This window comes from Microcaecilia unicolor, chromosome 11 (genome assembly GCF_901765095.1).
Source record: "Microcaecilia unicolor chromosome 11, aMicUni1.1, whole genome shotgun sequence".
In the NCBI taxonomy this organism is placed as follows: Eukaryota; Metazoa; Chordata; class Amphibia; order Gymnophiona; family Siphonopidae; genus Microcaecilia; species Microcaecilia unicolor.
The window spans coordinates 92,429,598-92,448,109 of NC_044041.1; the positions used below are offsets into that span (position 1 = coordinate 92,429,598).

The following is an 18,512-nucleotide window of genomic DNA, read 5'->3' on the forward strand; positions in this document are numbered from 1 at the left end:
GGTCGTAAGAGGCATCCCTGCAGACAGCTTGCCTGGCCTCAGCCACCAGCTCAGCGCCTTTGGCACCGCTGGATCCAAAGGAAGGCGTACGGCGTAATCCTCCGAGACTGGAGTCCACCGTCGCAGAAGAGAGTGCTGTAGTGGTCTCATATGAGCCCTGGCCCAGGGCACCCATCGTGGCCGTCATGGAGCCCAACAGCTGCACGTAGTCCCAAGCCCGAAGAGTAGAGGAGGCCCACCTGGGTCTGAAGCTCCGGTTGTCCGGCAGGAACACTCTGCCCACTTGGGTGTCGAATCGAACTCCCAGATACTCCAGGGACTGAGTCGGGCGCAGCTGGCTTTTCTCCCAGTTGATGATCCATCCCAAGGAGCTCAGAAGAGCAATGACCCTGTCTGTAGCTCTCCCGCACTCCGCATAGGAAGGGGCTCGGATCAGCCAGTCGTCCAGATAGGGATGGACTTGCACTCCCTCCTTGCGGAGGAAGGCCGCGATGACCACCATTACTTTGGAGAAGGTCCGCGGAGCCGTAGCCAACTCGCTCTGAACTGGAAGTGTCGGCCCAGCACTGCAAAGCGCAGAAAGCGCTGATGAGGCGGCCAGATGGGAATATGTAGGTAAGCTTCCTTGATGTCCAGGGAGGCCAGGAATTCTCCCTTTTTCACCGCAGCTATTACGAAGCGGAGGGTCTCCATCCGGAAGTGCCGAACTTTCAAGGCCTGATTGACTCCCTTGAGGTCGAGAATAGGCTGAGCAGATCCTTCTTTCTTTGGCACCACAAAGTAAACGGAGTAGCGCCCTTTGCCAAGCTGATCTTCTGGCACCGGGACCACCGCGCCCAGGTGGATCAGGTTGCTCAAAGTCTGCTGCACGGCAGCTGCTTTGACCTGAGACTTGCAAGGAGAGTTTACAAACCCGTCTCTTAGGGGTCGGCAGAACTCTAGCTTGTAGCCGTCTCTGATGACTTCCAGAACCCAAGCGTCTGAAGTTACCCTGGTTCACTCGCTCAGAAACGAGGACAACCTTCCTCCTATCTGCATTGGGCCATGGACCAGGTCCCCTTCATTGGGTACGCGACCCTGGGGGCGGGCCGGAGGACGAACCTCCGGGATGGCGGTCCCTACGAAAGGAATGCTGCTTGGGGGAGAAGTTCCGTTTGAAGGAAGCGGAGGCAGAGGAGGCCGACTTGCCCGGGTGATACCGACGGCCTTCCTGGAATCGGCCCTTAGAGGGACCAGGACGGGCACTGCCGGCCCGAGCCCTGACCTCCGGCAACCTCTTGCCCTTGGACGTGCCGAGCTCCATCACGATCTTGTCCAGCTCGTCCCCAAAGAGCAGCTTGCCTTTAAAAGGCAACTTGGCTAGGCGAGATTTAGAGGCATGGTCAGCAGACCAGTGCTTAAGCCAGAGCCACCGCCGCGCAGAGACTGTCTGAGCCATGCCCTTGGTCGAGGCTCTCAAAACATCATACAGCAAGTCTGCCAAGTAGGCCAAACCAGACTCCAGGGTCGGCCATTCTGCCCTCCAGGAAGGGTCCGAGGGGGAAGCCCGCTGCAAAACAGTCAGGCATGCCCTAGCCACGTAGGAGCCGCAAACCGAGGCTTGCAAACTCAGAGCGGCCGCCTCAAAAGACGACTTTAAGGCCGCCTCCATTCTCCTGTCTTGGGTGTCCTTCAGGGCAGTGCCACCTTCCACCGGCAGCGCCGTTTTCTTAGTCACGGCAGTGATTAAGGAATCTACCGTGGGCCAGACAAAGGCTTCCCGTTCCCCCTCAGGAAAGGGGTACAGACAGGACATAGCCCTGGCTACTTTCAGGCTCGCCTCAGGGGCATCCCATTGCGCTGAAATTAAGGTCTGCATGGCTTCATGCACGTGGAAGGTTCCAGGCGGGCGCTTCGTTCCCAGCATAATGGCGGAGCCAGTAGAGGCTGAGAGAGAGCCTTCCTCCGGAGAGGCAATCTTCAAAATGCTCATGGCCTGCACAAGCAGGTTGGGCAAATCCTCTGAGCGAAAAAGCCGCGCTGCAGAGGGGTCGTCTGGTCCATCCGAGAGAGGATCAGTCTCTTCCATCGATTCTGCTAAGGATCTCTGGGAGACACGCTGCCGTCAACCACATCAGAGGAGACCGAGTCCCCTGAGGGTGGAAGATCCACCCGAGGGCGCTTAAGCATAGGAGGCCTCATCACCCCGATCAGAGGGGTGGGCAGGGGCAGTGTTCTGCATAAAAAAGGCTTGATGCAGCAGCAAAATGAACTCAGGGGAGAAACCCCCCAGTCTGTGCATTTCTGCAGCCTGTGCCGCGGCCCTAGAGGCGCCCTCCATCTGCGCTCCCAGTAGTGGGGGAGAGGCGTGTTGCGCGTCCAAAATGGCGTCCGGTGCGAAACTCCGAGAAGGAGCCGCACGGGAAGAAGGGTGTTTTAATTTCGCCGACTTCTTACTGTCGCCCGATTCAAGGGCGACCAAGCTGTTAACGTCTCCCATCTCGAGGGCGGCCGAAAAAGAAGCCGACCGAGCCGCGTGGCCGGTCACGACCGGGAGGGCGGCCAGCGGGGGATGGGCGCCTAAGGCGGGAAAGGCCGCCGCGCCAGAGGAAAAACCAGTGAACTCTCCCGGTTCCGAAAGGTCGCCCAAAAAGGGCGACTCTACCTTCGATCCCCCTGCTAGGCGCGCGAACGCGTTCCGGGGAGCGTCTTTTCGCTCCCTTGCCATCCGCGGCCATAGCCACGTGGAGACCGTTCGGGGAACCCTCTGCCCGCTAGTAAAAGGTAAAAATTACCTGCTTCTTGCTCCGAGCAGCGACGACTTGTTCCAGTGAGCAGCTGCAAATGGACGTCCTTTTTGAACTTAAAAAAAAATATATTTTTTTGTTTAACGGAGCCAGCAGGAGGGGGGAGAAAAGGAGGGACCTGGCACCACCAGGTTTGCACTTGCTCACGAAGAGCCCTCAACCCCAGGTACTCAACAAAACCTAAACAATTAGGCTTGGAGACCTAGCCAGAGCTGCTGCTGTGTGACCACACACCTGCTGAAATAGAGAACATACTGGGGAATTTCCGGCAGCACATGACCACATATAGGGAGACAAAAGATTGCTCTCTATCTCCACCTGCTGGTAGATGGACACAACCCACCAGTCTATGGATTGATCGGCTTGATGATAGGGAAATATTTTTAAACACGCTTGATAGTTTTCCACGCCCCTTATCAATATTGTACTGTATTTTATTAATTCAACTTTCATTTCATTATGCCATGGCGGCGGATTCACTGTTTCAAGACAAAAGCTTATTTTTTTGTATCCATGTAAATGCTACTTAGGTAGTCTCACTTCTGTCTTATAACCATCTCTCTTTGCAGAGTTTTAATTCAATGTTTTAGTCCTGTTTTAGATGACGGATAACACATATTTTTTACTACTTTGTGACTTTTCAGTCACACATCAACATTTGCATATTTTATTTGATCATTAAATTCATCCTAATGATATATCTGTTTCTATTTTCTACTTATATTATATATTTAATTTTCTTAGTGTATATTGTGTGCTTTTATACATATGTTTCTGTATTTATATATCTTTTTACAGACCATTGTTTTACCCATTGTATCTACTAGCAAACACCTATTTGTGTTTTACAGATATTATATGAAGGTCAGTTTTTTCATTTTTGATTGTTGATTTCTATATTTTATTTTATTTTTGTTACATTTGTACCCCGCGCTTTCCCACTCATGGCAGGCTCAATGCGGCTTACATGGGGCAATGAATGGAGGGTTAAGTGACTTGCCCAGAGTCACAAGGAGCTGCCTGTGCCTGAAGTGGGAATCGAACTCAGTTCCTCAGGACCAAAGTCCACCACCCTAACCACTAGGCCACTTATGTAATTGATGTGATGATATTCTCTGTCTCTTTATGCTTTACTTTGTATTTTTTTTGTATATTTAATTTGATTATGTAAATTTTATGATTATTTTATTGTTTTTAATATAGACTCCTGAAGCAGGATCACTGACGAAACACAGGTCTCTGTGTCGAGTCTCTGAAATAAATGTTTTATCAGCATTAGAAATCTCCGCGTTGTTCCTGGGCAGCCTGGTCTACTTCCCACTATCCTTGTTTGTCCTCCTCTACTTCGGCAGACTCTCACTGTGTATTGTGACAAGTCAGTAGTCACAGCTTGCAACATCCCAGAAGGCATTGGGGTCACCAGCTCAGAGTAGGAGGTTGAGGATAACTGCCAGCACCTAAGCAGTGGGGGCCCTCTGCTAAACAAAGACTGTCCACATTATGAACCTGAGCTGTATATTCTTGAAGGGGGGGGGGGGAAGATGAAAATATCCTCGTTATAGACTTTTATTTATTGGAATTAGGGTTACCATATTTTGTCCCCCAAAAAGGAGGACATGCACCGCCCTGTCACATTTTCCCCTCCCCCCCGTCACACACTCTGTCACTCCCACTCCCCTTACCTTACTACTGCCCTGGTGGTCTAGTGACCTCTTCGGGGCAGGAAAGAGCCCCCTCTTTCCTGCCCGGAGCGTTGCCCTGCATGCATCCTTTCTGTTCATGATCTCGGCGCCGATTCAAAATGGCCACCAAGAGTTGAAGTCTCACAAGGTCACTTCAACTCTTGGTGGCCATTTTGAATCGGCACCAAGATCACGAACAGGAAGGATGCATGCAGGGCAGCGCTCCGGGCAGGAAAGAGGGGGTCTTTCCTGCCCCGAAGGCAGAAGAAGTCACTAGACCACCAGGGCAGTAGTAAGTAAGGGGAGGGGAGGCTAGCAATCTGCCCGTTTGTCCGGATTTCCGGACCGTCCTATAGGACAGCCCACCCACCAGCCTGCCCATTTGTCCAGAAATCCGGACAAACGGGCAGATTGGCAAAATCCGCCTGGTTGCCCGGACATGTCCTCAAAAAGAGGACATGTCCGGGTAAATCCGGACATATGGTAACCCTAATTGGAACCATTGTATTAGCCTTTTGCTTGCTGAAACTGGTGATATGCTTATGGGCATGAAAAAAATGGAAGAAAACACAGACTGTATTGGGTGGTTTGTGGCCTTGACTTGAACTTAAGGGCACTGCTAAGCTGGGAGTATTTGAACAGCCCAGAGTGACTGAGGAGTGCGGAGCTCTGGGTTTTGTCACAGTGTATTTCACTTGTTGTCCACTTTGGATAAGGGCGGATTATACATAATACATCTAAATCTCTGTCCCCCATTAGTCTAGTAGAGAGCATATCATTGGTAGCGCCATACTTAAACAGGGCAGCATGTGTACAGGAGAAAAGCAGTTCTTACTATCAAAGTAGCTGGTGTCATCCTCTGCTTCTAGCTGTGGGACAAATTCTGCCTTCTGCCGCAGTAGCCCATTCCAATCCAGGCTGCAGAAAAATACATGCTGCTTCACGTCCTGGGCTCCTCCTAGAGTGGGCAAGAAAAGGTACATTGTGTGTCAATGACTAACAGGAGTGCCAGGAACTTTACTTTCAATGGGGTGCAGTCGCAATATCTTCTCTTTTCCTACCAATTTTCTCTTCTCGATTACCTATAGTTTTGGCAATAGGGATGCCTACTCCTTTTGCTGCTGCTGCTCATAACCTTGTTTCCCCCCTATAATCCCCTCCTTGTGACCTCCATTCCTGGGTAAGCTGCTCTCTTCTGTGCCCCTCCACAATTGCAGTTTCTGTCATCATGCTGCCCTAAACAGCTGGAACAACATCCCTGTGTTGGTGTGTCATTCCCCCTCTTATTCATTCAAGTCTCACCTAAAATCTCACTCTTTGGAGGTTACTTTGACATCTTAAACTCAGACTCTCCTGGGATCATAGCCTTAGGATTTAAAAGTAGGTTTACCACAATAAATGTGTTTTCTGCAGTTTGCCTTGCCTGTGTGTTTCACTTAATCAAGCCTCAAAAGAAATGGGATTGCCTCTTGCTTGTATACAGAGCTGAGTACACGCAATAGAAGTAAAGCACTCTGTAAATTAATAGGAAAATAAGACCAAAGGTGAAATTTTCTAAGCAAAAAAAACAAAACAAAACCCTACACTGATAGATTTGCCCACTGGGTGCATCTGTCACCAAAGGTTTTTAAAGCAGCTTAGTCTGTGGGTGGCACCTCCAGTACGATCCTCAGACCTATTTCTGATACAAACAGAGGTTTGGCCAAACTTCTGGAGTTTGCAGCTGCATTTACTAACTGGTATAGTCTTACTAGGTCTGGTCATATCTAACCTTGGGGCTTGTGACTGCAACAAAAAGTGTGATCAAACTACAAATCTATGGACCATAACAGATTAAAAAAAAAAATAAATCAAAGCGTAATTCAATTGGATAAATGATCATGCCCTAGGGAAACACAGAACACCCTATGACTGCAATAGGTGAAGCATAAAACTAGGACCAGATGGGCAGGGGGCGAGCTCAGACATTGCAGTGTTAGTCCACTTTAATGGTAATAAATTAAACAAAATACTTTGACAGTATTTGCCGTTTTCAAGTCCAAACTTAAAGCCCACCTCTTTACCACTGCTTTTGACTCCTAACCACTACTCACTTGCCCTGTCCTTTTTCCTCACTTATTTATCCCCTTACCCTTAATTGTTTTGTCTGTTTAACTGTCTTCTAGATTGTAAGCTCTTTGAGCAGGAATTTTCTTTTTTTTTTGTGTATGGTGTACAGCGCTGCGTATGCCTTGTAGCGCTATAGAAATGATAAATAGTAGTAGTAGTAGATAGTGTCATCTTTTGCTCATAACCAATCTGAAGGCGGTTCTACATCAAAAGCTTGTCAAAAAATGTATTAAATTTAGTCCAATAAAAGCAGTATGACCTTATTTTCCTTTCTTGTTTTATTTCTATTTAAAAATAAGGAGTGGCAGGAGTAAAAACAAACAAACAAAAAAAAACATTACCAGATGACCACAAAATCATCCTCTTAGCGCCCCCCCCCCCCCCCCCCCCCCCCCCCCCAGGGACCAACTGAGTTTCCAATGCACTTCTGAGTTTCTGTACTATATCAAACTCTGCTTCTTTCATTTTGGCCAGCTCTGCATTATTTTCCTCTCTTCAGCTGCTGAACTGTTCTAATACACCAAGACACCCCTGAATGCTCATCTGTTTAATTCAGTAAAAGGCTATCAGGTTAAACAGCAGAAATCATCCCACACTAGAAAAAGAAGCACTGCGAGAAATATATACCATGGCATGCGGAAGTCCCAGAAATAAAGGAGAAAACACTGATGGGAGAAGCAGGCAGGGTGGGTGAGGGGAGGGGGGCATATATGCAAAAGCTGACTGTACAAAAAAAAAAGCCTTTTAAGCATCAGGATAACATAAAAATGATAAAATTAAACTATACATGAAATGAAATATTTGCTAAGGCATCCACACATACTTCTACTGCAACCTATAGAAAAACATTTGCACAGGAAAGAGTAGAAGTGCCATACCAGTGCCCAGCCGTTCCAGCGGGTTCTGCCTCAGCAGTCTCATGATCACATCCTGGGCATCCACTGGGAGAGCTTCATCCCCTCCTGGCCAAATTATTTCATCTGAAATGCAAAAAAACAAGAAAAAAAAACCCCATAAACACACTCAGCAGACTCCTGATAGCCTTTAGGTCCTGGTGGAGCAGGATGACAAATGATTAAAAGATTCTCTCAAAGGATTATCTAGGCCTTGGGGGGGGGGGGGGGGTTCTCAAATTCTGTCCTCTGGATTTGAGGCCAGGTCTGGTTTTCAAGTCTATCCACAATGAATATTAATGAGCTGTAGTGCATATAGTGGGTCCAATCACCAGATTAATTTGCAGATGTGCACGACCTTGAAAGAAAAAAAAAAATCAACCTACAAATTTGGGAAGCCCCTGCAGGTCACTCTTCCCAAATATGTATTGTCCCCTCTCTCCCCAACTCCCAAAAATACCCTACAAAGACAATGGGTTATGAGATGCCCCTGGAGGGTGTAAGACTCTGAGTAAACATGAATAAAGGCTGCTTTATGGAGAGGGAAAAAGATTTTAGAATAACTTGCCTGCAGGGGAGATGAAAACCAGTACTTGATTCAAGCACGCTTGAGCTAGATATAAGGGGCAGTGGGCAGAAAGGGTTGAAGGCTAGATAAAGGACCTGGGTGACACGGGAAGACCATTATGTCCAGGCTGCCTCCAAAACCTTGAACATAACAAGAACCATTATTGTCAGCTAAAAGCAAGTGTGTCCTATGTACAATATTTGCATAAAGAGAGATCATCTTGAATGGTACTTTACAGCATTACATAATATATTACTGTTACTGCATTACATAATTTATTACTGTACTATACTATATTATGGAGAGATTAGGTCTTACCTGCTAATTTTCTTTCCTTTAATCTAAGCAGACCAGTCCAGAATCTGTGGGTTGTTCTATATCCATCTACTGGTCAACACACATAAGAGCTTTGCGCATTGAGCTCTTCCCTAAAAGGGTGCTGTGAGCACTCCTACTCAAAACAATTTTAACAAATAGTAATAATCCAAATACTCAAACCATAAAAGTACACAGATCATAATGATAGCAGATTCACAGAAGAGAGGGCTTCTGAACTGGCCTGGTTGGATTAAAGGAAAGACAATTAACAGGTAAGATCTAATTTCTTCTCTCATCATCCATATCAGATTAGTCCAGAACCTGTGGGATCTAAACAAAGCAATCCTCCAATTGGGTAGAATCTTGAAATCCCTGCCCAGACAATGGCTTCAAAAGGTATAAAAGGATGACCACATAGCCATTTTACATATGACTAACAGAGACACTGTTCTATGCTGTCCACAAGGTGGCTATACCCCTAAGTAGAATGAACTCTCAGAGACTGGGGAGGCTGTTTTCTCACTAAGTAGAGAGAGGAAATTGCTTCCTCTAACCAGCGTACTTTAGAAGCTTTAAAACAAGCTTCTCCCTTCTTTATGTCCACCTCTAAGTATCTTAGGAGAGTTCTCCAAACATCCAGCAAATGTACTGATTAAAATTCTTCACCAGAAGAGCTAGATATTGGTAGAGATCACTTTTGGCAGAAAAGAAGGGACTCCCACTTCTGAAAATTGGAGAAAGGGATCTCTGCTAGATAATGCAAGTTCAGAAATCCTGTGAGCTAAGGTAATAGCCAAAAGAAACACTGTCTTCAGTATAAGCTCTTTTTATTTCAATGTGCGTTTTATTCGAAAAAGACCAAATCAGCAATCAGCTGGGAATAGCAGCATCAAGAAATAATAAGCAGGAAATAGGCTCATATACCCACAATGCCCAGCCCTCCATAATAACCCAGCAGAATCAAATTCAATACCCTTCTCTCCTAAATTCCTCTGCAAACAACTGCCTGACTCAAATGAGCACAACCACACCTCCACGCATCTCAAACCCATCAGTCATGAACACTGAAGTCCACTCGACAATCTCAACACCATCCTTTCTTAATCTCCTTGCTCATAGTTTCTTTCTGAATGTGCCTTGGGGGAAGGGGCAAGGGCAACATGCTCAACACTACCCCTAAATGTCTATCATGAGCCCTCCTTTCATTGCCAAAAGTGAGAGGCACAAAGATTTCAAAACTATATTGAGATTCTATTCTGAGATGAAAGGATGAAATGAAGAATGAATGTGAGAAAAACATCACTGAGAAATTGAACTACATCCAAGTGATCAGCAACAGAAGACTTTTGCAGCTAACCTCAAAAATAAGATAAAGCTGCCAACTGAACTTTTAAGAAGTTTAGTGCCAATCCTTTGTTGAAACCCTCCTAGAAAAAGGACAACATGTGAAATGTTGAAGCTGAAAAGGGAGAATAAGATCTTTGAGCATAACAAAATACAAAAATTTTCCAAGCATAAATTGCAGAAGTGGAATACTTCTGTGCCTGAAGCAAAGTAGCAAGGACATCTTCCGAATAACCTCGTTGTCTTAATGGAGGATCCAGCACCATTCTCTTACAGCCTGATTCTTGAGCAGTTTTATTTATCACCGGGCTCCGACAAAAAAGGCCCCTCTGCTGTGGAACTGTGAATTGTTCCATCTGGAGTCTGCAAAATCCATGAACCAGGGACATCTGGGCCAATCCGGAGAAATTAGGATCACTCTGCCTGGTGAGCCATTATTTTCTGAACTATGCGTATGATCATAAGCAGAGTAGGGAACACATACAACAGCTTTTGTTGAAGCTATAGCTGTAACAGCGTATCAAGATCTTCAGAATCACACTTCCTTCTTTGACTGAAAAAAAACAAGGTATTTTGGAATTGAGTCTGGTTGTCACGAGATCTAGCTATGGTTATCCCCACTTTACTACAGTCTCATTGAAGACTGCAGCAGGAGACAGCTTCCCTCTTCCCCTGATCCAAGAGATGCCTGCTCAAATCATCAGCCTGAACCATTGTTGATTCCTGCTATGTGTGCTGCTGAACAATTGAGAGGCCACCTTGGCTACTTCCACACTCTTGGTTCCTTTCGGCTTGTTGATGTATCTACTGATGTAGCATTCTCTGAAAACACTCTTAACAGAGATCCTTGCACCTTGAAGGGCCAGACAAACTGCCCTGAGCTCCAGACAATTTATGGACTAAGGAGATTCTGACCAGGATCACTTCCGGTGGTGCCATGCAGGAAGATGGCAGCCGTGGAGTGAGCTCCGCCCGACCCCGATCGAGGCCCCCGGATCCGCGGGCACCGGAGCCCCCCCCCCTGAAGATTGGCAGATGGAGGGAGGCTGGTAAAAGTGAGGGGTACCGGGCAATCTCAACGGCGGCGGCCCAGCGGTAGAAGTACAGCAGGAGGACCCGCAAACGTGCAGCCCGAAATTCAAGATGGCGGCGGCGGGAGTCCGGGAGCGCGGAGACTAGTGCAGCGAGCAGCATATCGGGGCCAGAGCACGATCCAGTGGAAACAGATTGGGGAACGCCCAGAAGCCAAACTGAATAGCAAAAACAAATCGGAGGGTGGAAGACTCTGGTTGAAGGTGAGAGAGACGGGCCGGTCCTCTTCCTCCCTTTCCCTTCCCTCAACCCACGTGGAGTAGATCAGTGGTAGGCAGCCAGAGAGCTGCAGGAACCAGAGGCAGAGAATGCGGAGAATAACAGAGCCCAGGACTGAAAAAGAGTGAAGAGAGAGCCGTGTGGAAGTTGGCTTAACCATCCCCCCTCTAAAGAGAGCAAACTTACAGAAGAACAAGAGGAGCTGAAGTCAGGACAGGAGGCTGTATCAGGTCCAGAGGGCTTGTTGAGAACAAAGCATACAAAGAACAGAACGCTAGAAGGAATTGAGAATTGGAGACCTAGAATTACAGCTCGAGGAGAGAAGGACAAAGGCAATTGCCTAACTACTCAACAAGTTACAGAATAATTATAGTGGAGGAGGAGGGTTAAACAAAATGCCGCCAAAAAAGAGCTTGGACAAATACCGGTTTGCGGTGGACCAAGGGGGGAGGACGAAGCACGACTCGGCAGAAAATCATCACAGAGTGGAGAAGATGGCTGTGATCCCCTCGGACTCGGAAGATGAACCCCAAAGAGAGATCAGTGAAAATACTGAGGAAATCACCAAAGCAGAAGTAGTGGGTTGGTTCAAAGAGCTGAAATCAGAACTGGAAGGGGTCCGAAGGAATATCCAAACCTCGCTTCGACAGATACGCACGGAGGTAAAGGAACTGGGCACACGAGTAGAGGATGCAGAAGAGAAAATAGAAAGAATTCAGGCAGCTGACCAAAAAAGAAAGGTGGAGGTCTATGGGGTCACTACAGAAATCCAGATGTTAAGAGACCAGGTGGAAGACCTGGAGAACAGATCCCGCCGCAACAATTTGAGGTTCAAAGGAATTCCAGAACTGGACATTTTTACCAACTGTGATGTGGTAATTAAAGAACTGTGTCAACATATCTTGGACCCGGAGGGGGAGGGGGAGCAAAGAGAAATCTGCTTGCAACGAGTACATCGCAGTGCGGGCCCCCCAAGAGACTCAACTCCGAGAGACATTATTGCTTGTTTTTTGGATTTCCCAACTAAGGAATTGATATTGGCAAAAGCGAGACAGAAGAAGGTGATAAACTGGAAAAACTGCAAGATTGGAGTATATCAAGATTTGGCAGGAGCCACATTGCAGAAGAGAAGAGCAATGGGTGAAGTGACGACCTTCATGAGAGCAAAAGGAATCCGATATCAGTGGCTTTTCCCCTTCGCCATTTGGTTAACAGTAGCGGGAAAGTCAAGGAAAGTGAAGACACCTGCGGAGGCGTGGGAGGCGTTGAAACAGTTAGGATGTGAAGGCCTCCCAGTCCAGGAACAACAGGGATTGGAGATGTCGGAACCTAGAACAGACTCAGCGTGGCAGATGGTGGCTTACCGAGGAAAGAAGAATGATAGAGGAGTATTCTGAGGACACGTGTAGTGGAATAGTGAGCAGCCTAATGAACAATATGCATAAGATATGTGTGGGAGTGTGGGGGGGGGGGGGGGTTGGAGGGAGGGGGGGGGGCTAGAGGGCTAGGTAGGGGAGTGGGATTTTGAATGAAAATGTACAATTGAGGGGAGGGAGAGGGGGATATGGAGGGGCCCGGAAGCTCGGGGCTGTATGGGGGTCTCGGGGGAACGGCGGAGCCTCTTCTCTGACCGACTGTAGCAGAAATGTTGGGTAAGGGAAGGGAGAGGGGAGGGGTGGAAGGGAAGGGGAAGGCCTAAAAGTGGGATCCTGGAATGTAAATGGTCTCAATAACCCTAAGAAGAGAGCGAGGGTCATGAAAGAGATAAATAGAACGGGGTGTGAAGTACTATTTCTGCAAGAGACTCATTTGAAACCCAGACATGGATATCTGCTCCGCACACGGGCATATACTGAAGTGGTGACACATCAAGAGGCAGGAGGGAAGAAAAAAGGGGGAGTAGCTATACTGATTAGGTAGACCTGTGGACTGACTATCACAAAAGAATTCAAGGACACAACAGGGAGATGCGTGGCTATAAGGGGAATGATACAGGGAAAGGAGGTAACACTGGTTAATATTTATGCCCCAAATATGGGACAGAGGGAGTTTTTCCACACATTGGGGGAGGAACTCCAAGGGTTTGTAGGAGGGCAGGCAATTGTGGGAGGTGACTTCAACATAGCACCAGATGCGCGATTAGACCATTCGGGAGGAGGAGGGTATCAATCAGGGCCGGGGAGGAAGGCATTGCATAAATTTTTGAGTCACATGGAGCTTGTGGATAGCTGGAGATTGCTACGGGGCACACAAAGGGGATATACATTCTACTCCCATGCGGCAAACTCATATACCAGAATAGAGGGATTGTGGGTACATAGGAACTGGGCCCCCACGATAGTGGAGATGGAAATTGAACCGATTTCCATCTCAGACCATGCGATGGTGTGGATCAGATTGCAGGGATGGGGATATAGAAAGAACACTAGGTGGAAACTTAATGAATCCCTCCTGGGAGAGGAACAAGTGAGGGAAGAGGTGCAGGCCAATATACAGGAGTATTGGAGGGTTAATGATACAGGGGCAGTGGGGGATGGGGTCTTGTAGGATGCTATGAAGGCTGTGGTAAGGGGAATACTAATCAAATGGGGAGCTAGGAAAAAAAGAGAGAGGGGTCAGAAGATGATGGCTTTGCGGGAACGATTAGGTAAATTGGAAAGAACCCACCAGAGAAACCCATCACCAAGAGTATGGGAGGAGCTTAAGAAAATAAGGGGCGAATTGGTCCAGGGTCAGATGGAAGAGGTAGAATATATGAGAACGCGTATCAAACAGCAGTTCTTCGAATTTGCAAATAAGTCTAGTGCTATGTTAGCGAGAAGCTTGAGAAACAAAAGGGTAAAGTCGAAGATACAAAAAATTAAGGATGGGAAAGGGGGATGGGCCCACACAGACGAGGGCATAGAAGAGGGATTTCTTCGATATTATAAGGAATTATATAGAGCTCCTGAGGCGGTGCAACATGAAAGCCTAGTTAGGTATTTAGACCAGATCCCATTGCAGAGATTGAGTGAAGAGGAGCGTCAAAGGATGGAGGAACCAATAGGATAGGGGAAGTAAAAGGGGTTATTCTAAAACTCCCCAATGGTAAGGCCCCAGGGCTGAATGGGTTCACAGCACGGTTCTACAAAAGGTTTGAGAGTTTGATCAGCCCGCTGCTGACAAGCGTGGGTAATGGGGTCTTGGAGGGAGGGGACCTCCCGAGCTCTATGATGGAAGCGGGGGTGACCATTCTGCCCAAACCTGGGAAAGACCCGACGGTCTGTGGTTCATATAGACCCATTTCACTATTGAACGTGGACGCGAAGATTATAGCAAAAGTATTAGCCAACAGATTGGGCAGAGTGTTACCTAAATTAATACACCCGGACCAAGCTGGTTTTGTACCAGGGAGGCAAGTGGGAGATAACATCAGAAGAACACTGCTCCTGCTGTGGGAGGCCCAAAAAACGGATTCGCGGTTGGCCATACTATCGATGGATGCTGAAAAGGCATTTGATAGGGTGAATTGGGAATTCCTGCGGGAGGTGTTGGATAGAGTGGGACTGGGAGGCCATTTCAGTTTATGGGCTGAAGCGTTGTATAGGGACCCTAGAGCGTGTTTGAGTATAAACGGGAGTTATTCTCCCTTCTTCCCGATAGGTAGAGGCACCAGGCAGGGCTGTCCGCTATCCCCACTCCTGTTTGCCCTATATATAGAACCGCTGGCAGTAATGATCCGAGAGCATCCGGGGGTGAGGGGACTGCGGGTAGGAGATCAGGAACACCGCATAGCACTATTTGCGGATGACATATTGCTTTATGTGAAGGACCCGGAAGTAACATTGCCAGTAATATTGGGGATATTTGAGGAATACGAGACATACGCCGGACTCTGGATAAACAGAGATAAAAGTGAAATAATGGGAATTTCATTAAGAGAGGAGGAGGAGGAGGAGGCAGAGGTGAGAGAAAGGTATGAGTTTAAGTGGAAGAGTCAGAAAATTCGGTATTTGGGGATCCAGTTGTCGGGGGATCTGGAGAGGATCTTCCCTTTAAATTATGGACGCCTACAAGACCAAATAAAAAATGATATGCTGAGATGGAAAAACAAATGGTTCTCTTGGTGCGGTAGAATGGCTGTTGTTAAAATGAATGTGATGCCGCGTATTCTATTTCTTTTTCAGACTCTGCCGGTGGCGGTGCCGAAGCCATTCCTTAAGAGATTACAGGCTTCTATAATGAACTTCATATAGGGGAATAGGAGACCGTAACTAGCACAGCGGGTGTTGTGGGGGGGGGAAAGGAGAGGGGGGGGGGAAGAGCGGTACCTAACCTAGAGTGGTACTATTGGGGTGCTCAAATGAAAATGCTCTTAGATTGGGAGAGGGGAGTGGAGAAACCAGCGGTCCAAGTGGAGGAAGCATATTGGCCACAAAGAACCTTGAGGTCATGGTTGTGGACTTCGGAGAGTATAGGGAAGGGGCAAAGAGAGGGGATTAGCCCCTTTCTGAGAGTTGATGGATGTATGGGGTGGGCTGCGGAGAAGATGGGGGCAATTGACGGGAGTGTCCTCTGTGGCTCACATTAGATGGGAACCGAAATTTAGAGCAGGAAGGGAAAACGCTACATTTATGAGATGGGAACAGAGGGGAGTGGTAAGGTTTAGAGATGTGCTGCATGGGAGTGGAATGTGTACTTTTGAGGAGGTGCGCGAGAGGTATGGGATCCCAGAGGGAGACAGATTTACATATATACAACTAACCCATTTCATGGGAAAACAGGGATGGAAGGGAGGGACACCCAGGGAGAGAGAAAGCTGGGAAAATTTGTGGACAATGTTGGGGAAGGTCCCAAAAACAATTTCGGTGGTATACAGATTTATTCAAGGGGATGAAGATCGGATATACCCATTTCAAGAAGCATGGGAAAGGGATTTGCAATATAAATTTACAGAGCAGGAATGGGAAAACATATGTGGGGAAGTACAGAAAGCGTCTGTCTATTAATACAAGAAAATGCCTACAAAGTCCTCACGCGGTGGTACTACACACCGGAGAGGTTGAAAAAAATGTACCCGGGGACATCGGAGGGGTGTTGGAGATGCAAAGGACAGACGGGCACACTTCTTCATGTGTGGTGGACATGCCCGGGAGTAGTAACATTTTGGCAAGCAGTGATGAAAGTGTTGGTCCGCGTAATGGGGGTATCCCTGGTGTGCAGTCCACGGGCATGCTTATTGGGAATGTACAATGAGCGAGAGGTGTGGGAGGAGAGTAAAATGTTGCGCTGGGGACTGGCAGCGGCTAAGTGCCTTATCGCGCGCTGCTGGAAATCAGTGCCCCCCCCCCCCCCCCCCCCAGATATAGGGGATTGGAAGATTAAAGTAAGGCAACTGTGGTATATGGAGCGGCTAACAGTATATAGAAGAGAGGGAGAACTTAAACGCAAGAAGGGATGGACAAAGATACAGGACATGATAGAGCATCTCTAAAGGGGTCAGACATACATTCCGGGGGGGGGGGGGGGGGGGGGGGGGGGTGAGATTTGACTATTCAAAAGCAAAAGATAAATAGAGTAAGTAACAAGGGGGGAACTTAGGGGGCTCCAAGGGTGGAGGGAATTGGACAAGGGAAACAGGGGGGGGTGAGAGGGAAGAAAATGTGGTTTGAATTTAAAAATATGTGGACAGTAGGTCTGTTGCGATAATGTTCAGAGATAGATATAAGAAGTGTTGACCATGTTATGGATTGTTGGATAAAAATGTAAGTAATCACAAAGAAGTAATTAGAAGAAGTAGTTGATTAGTCTGAATGTAAAGATAAAGTTCAGAGACAGGCACAAGAACTGATGTTTAATTGATGTTTATTTACGGATGGAAGGTTACATATGTAAACATATGATAAAACACAATAAAACATTTAAAGTAAAAAAAAAAAAAAGAAGATTCTGACCAAGTCCATGTCCTCTGTGCCACTAGATTACGACAGTAAGCTCCCCAACCTACTAGGCTGCATCCATTATCAGAACTATCCTGGCTTGGGGAGGCCAGAGCTACTCCTGCAACAGGTTGGTAAGAAGAAGCCACCATTTCAGACTGTGCTTCACCTGCAGAGAGATCAAGGCAATCTGAGAGAGAAGAGAGTGCTGTAGGAGTCTCATGTGGGATCTCACTCAGGGGACTAAGTCTGTCGCAGCTGCCATCAAACCAGAAACATGCATATAGTCCCAAAACCCAAGGAGCACTGTGTTACAGACCATCTGGATCTGGGCTTGAAGTCTGCACATCCTCTGTTTGGGTAAAACCATGTACCTGACTTGGTGTCAAACCTTACTCTCAAGTATTCCATGTTCTGAGAGGGAAAAAAGCAAGCTCTTTTTGAGTCACTACCCAACCTAGGGATTGCAGAAGATCAGTTACCTGAGCCATTGTCTCCTTGCTCATATGAGACCACTTTGTTAACGTGATTTTACCATGTAACAATGCTTTGCTTCACTATGCAATTAATGCCCCTATGTACTGCCACTGGCCTCTTCGTACTGAAATCCACTTCGAACCTTTCAAAGTGTGAGCAGAATATAAGTCCCTGGTAAAGGAAGGTTAAGGAATTGGCTCAAATTAGCCAATCATCCAGGTATGAATACACTCTGATCCCTTGCTAGCGTAAGAAAGCTGCTGCTCCCACCATTACCTCAGAAAAGGTTTTAGGAGCTGTGGTCAAACCAAAGGGCATTGCCTGAAATTGAAAATGTTGATCCAGAATCACAATCTCAAGAAATTTTGATGCGGTGACCAAATTGGAACATACAAATAAACTCTCTGTGTTCAGTTTTGCAGGTTGCATCCTGCTAAGGATGTAAAAAGACTTGGAAGTGGTTCAGAGAAAAGTGACGAAAATAGAACGGCGTTTGCACCACAAGATGTATGAGGATGACCTGAAGATGTACACCCTGGAGGAAAGGAGAGACAGGGGTGATATGATACAGACATTCAAATATTTGAAAGGTATTAATATACAAACAAACCTTTTCCAAAGGAGGGAAGGTGGCAGAACTAAAGGACATGAATTTAGATTGCAGGGGGGGGGGCCGACTCAGGGATATTGTCAGGAAGCACTTTTTTACGGACAGGGTGGTAGTTGCCTGTAATGCCCTCCTGTGGAGGTGGAGGAGATGAAAACAGTAACAGAATTCAAAAATGTGCGTGATAAACACAAAGGGATACTATATGGAAGGCATGGAACCAAACAAGCTTAGCAGTGATTAGATGGCAATACCAGCAATTGAGAAGCAAAGCCAATGCTGGACAGACTTCTACAGTCTGTGCCCTGATCATGGCTGGATAGATTCAACTTTAGTAGCTGGAGAATAAGACTGGTGCCAGGCAGACTTCTATGGTCTGTGCCCTGAAAATGGCAAAGACAAATCAAGATCAAGCATGCATATGTAGTATCACATCATAAACTTATGCTATGAGTTTATCTTGTTGGGCAGACAGGATGGATCGTAGAGGTCTTTATCT

At 47.1% G+C, this 18,512-nt stretch overlaps 1 protein-coding gene across 1 annotated transcript in view; it reads right to left on the bottom strand.

The window, feature by feature from the left end:
• The window catches only part of MAST3 (microtubule associated serine/threonine kinase 3), a 208,209-nt gene that overhangs the window by 29,488 nt on the left and 160,209 nt on the right, over nucleotides 1–18,512 (bottom strand). The window contains 2 exon segments of the mRNA XM_030219481.1: nucleotides 5,304–5,426; nucleotides 7,456–7,557. Of these exon segments, the coding sequence (XP_030075341.1) occupies nucleotides 5,304–5,426; nucleotides 7,456–7,557 (225 nt within the window).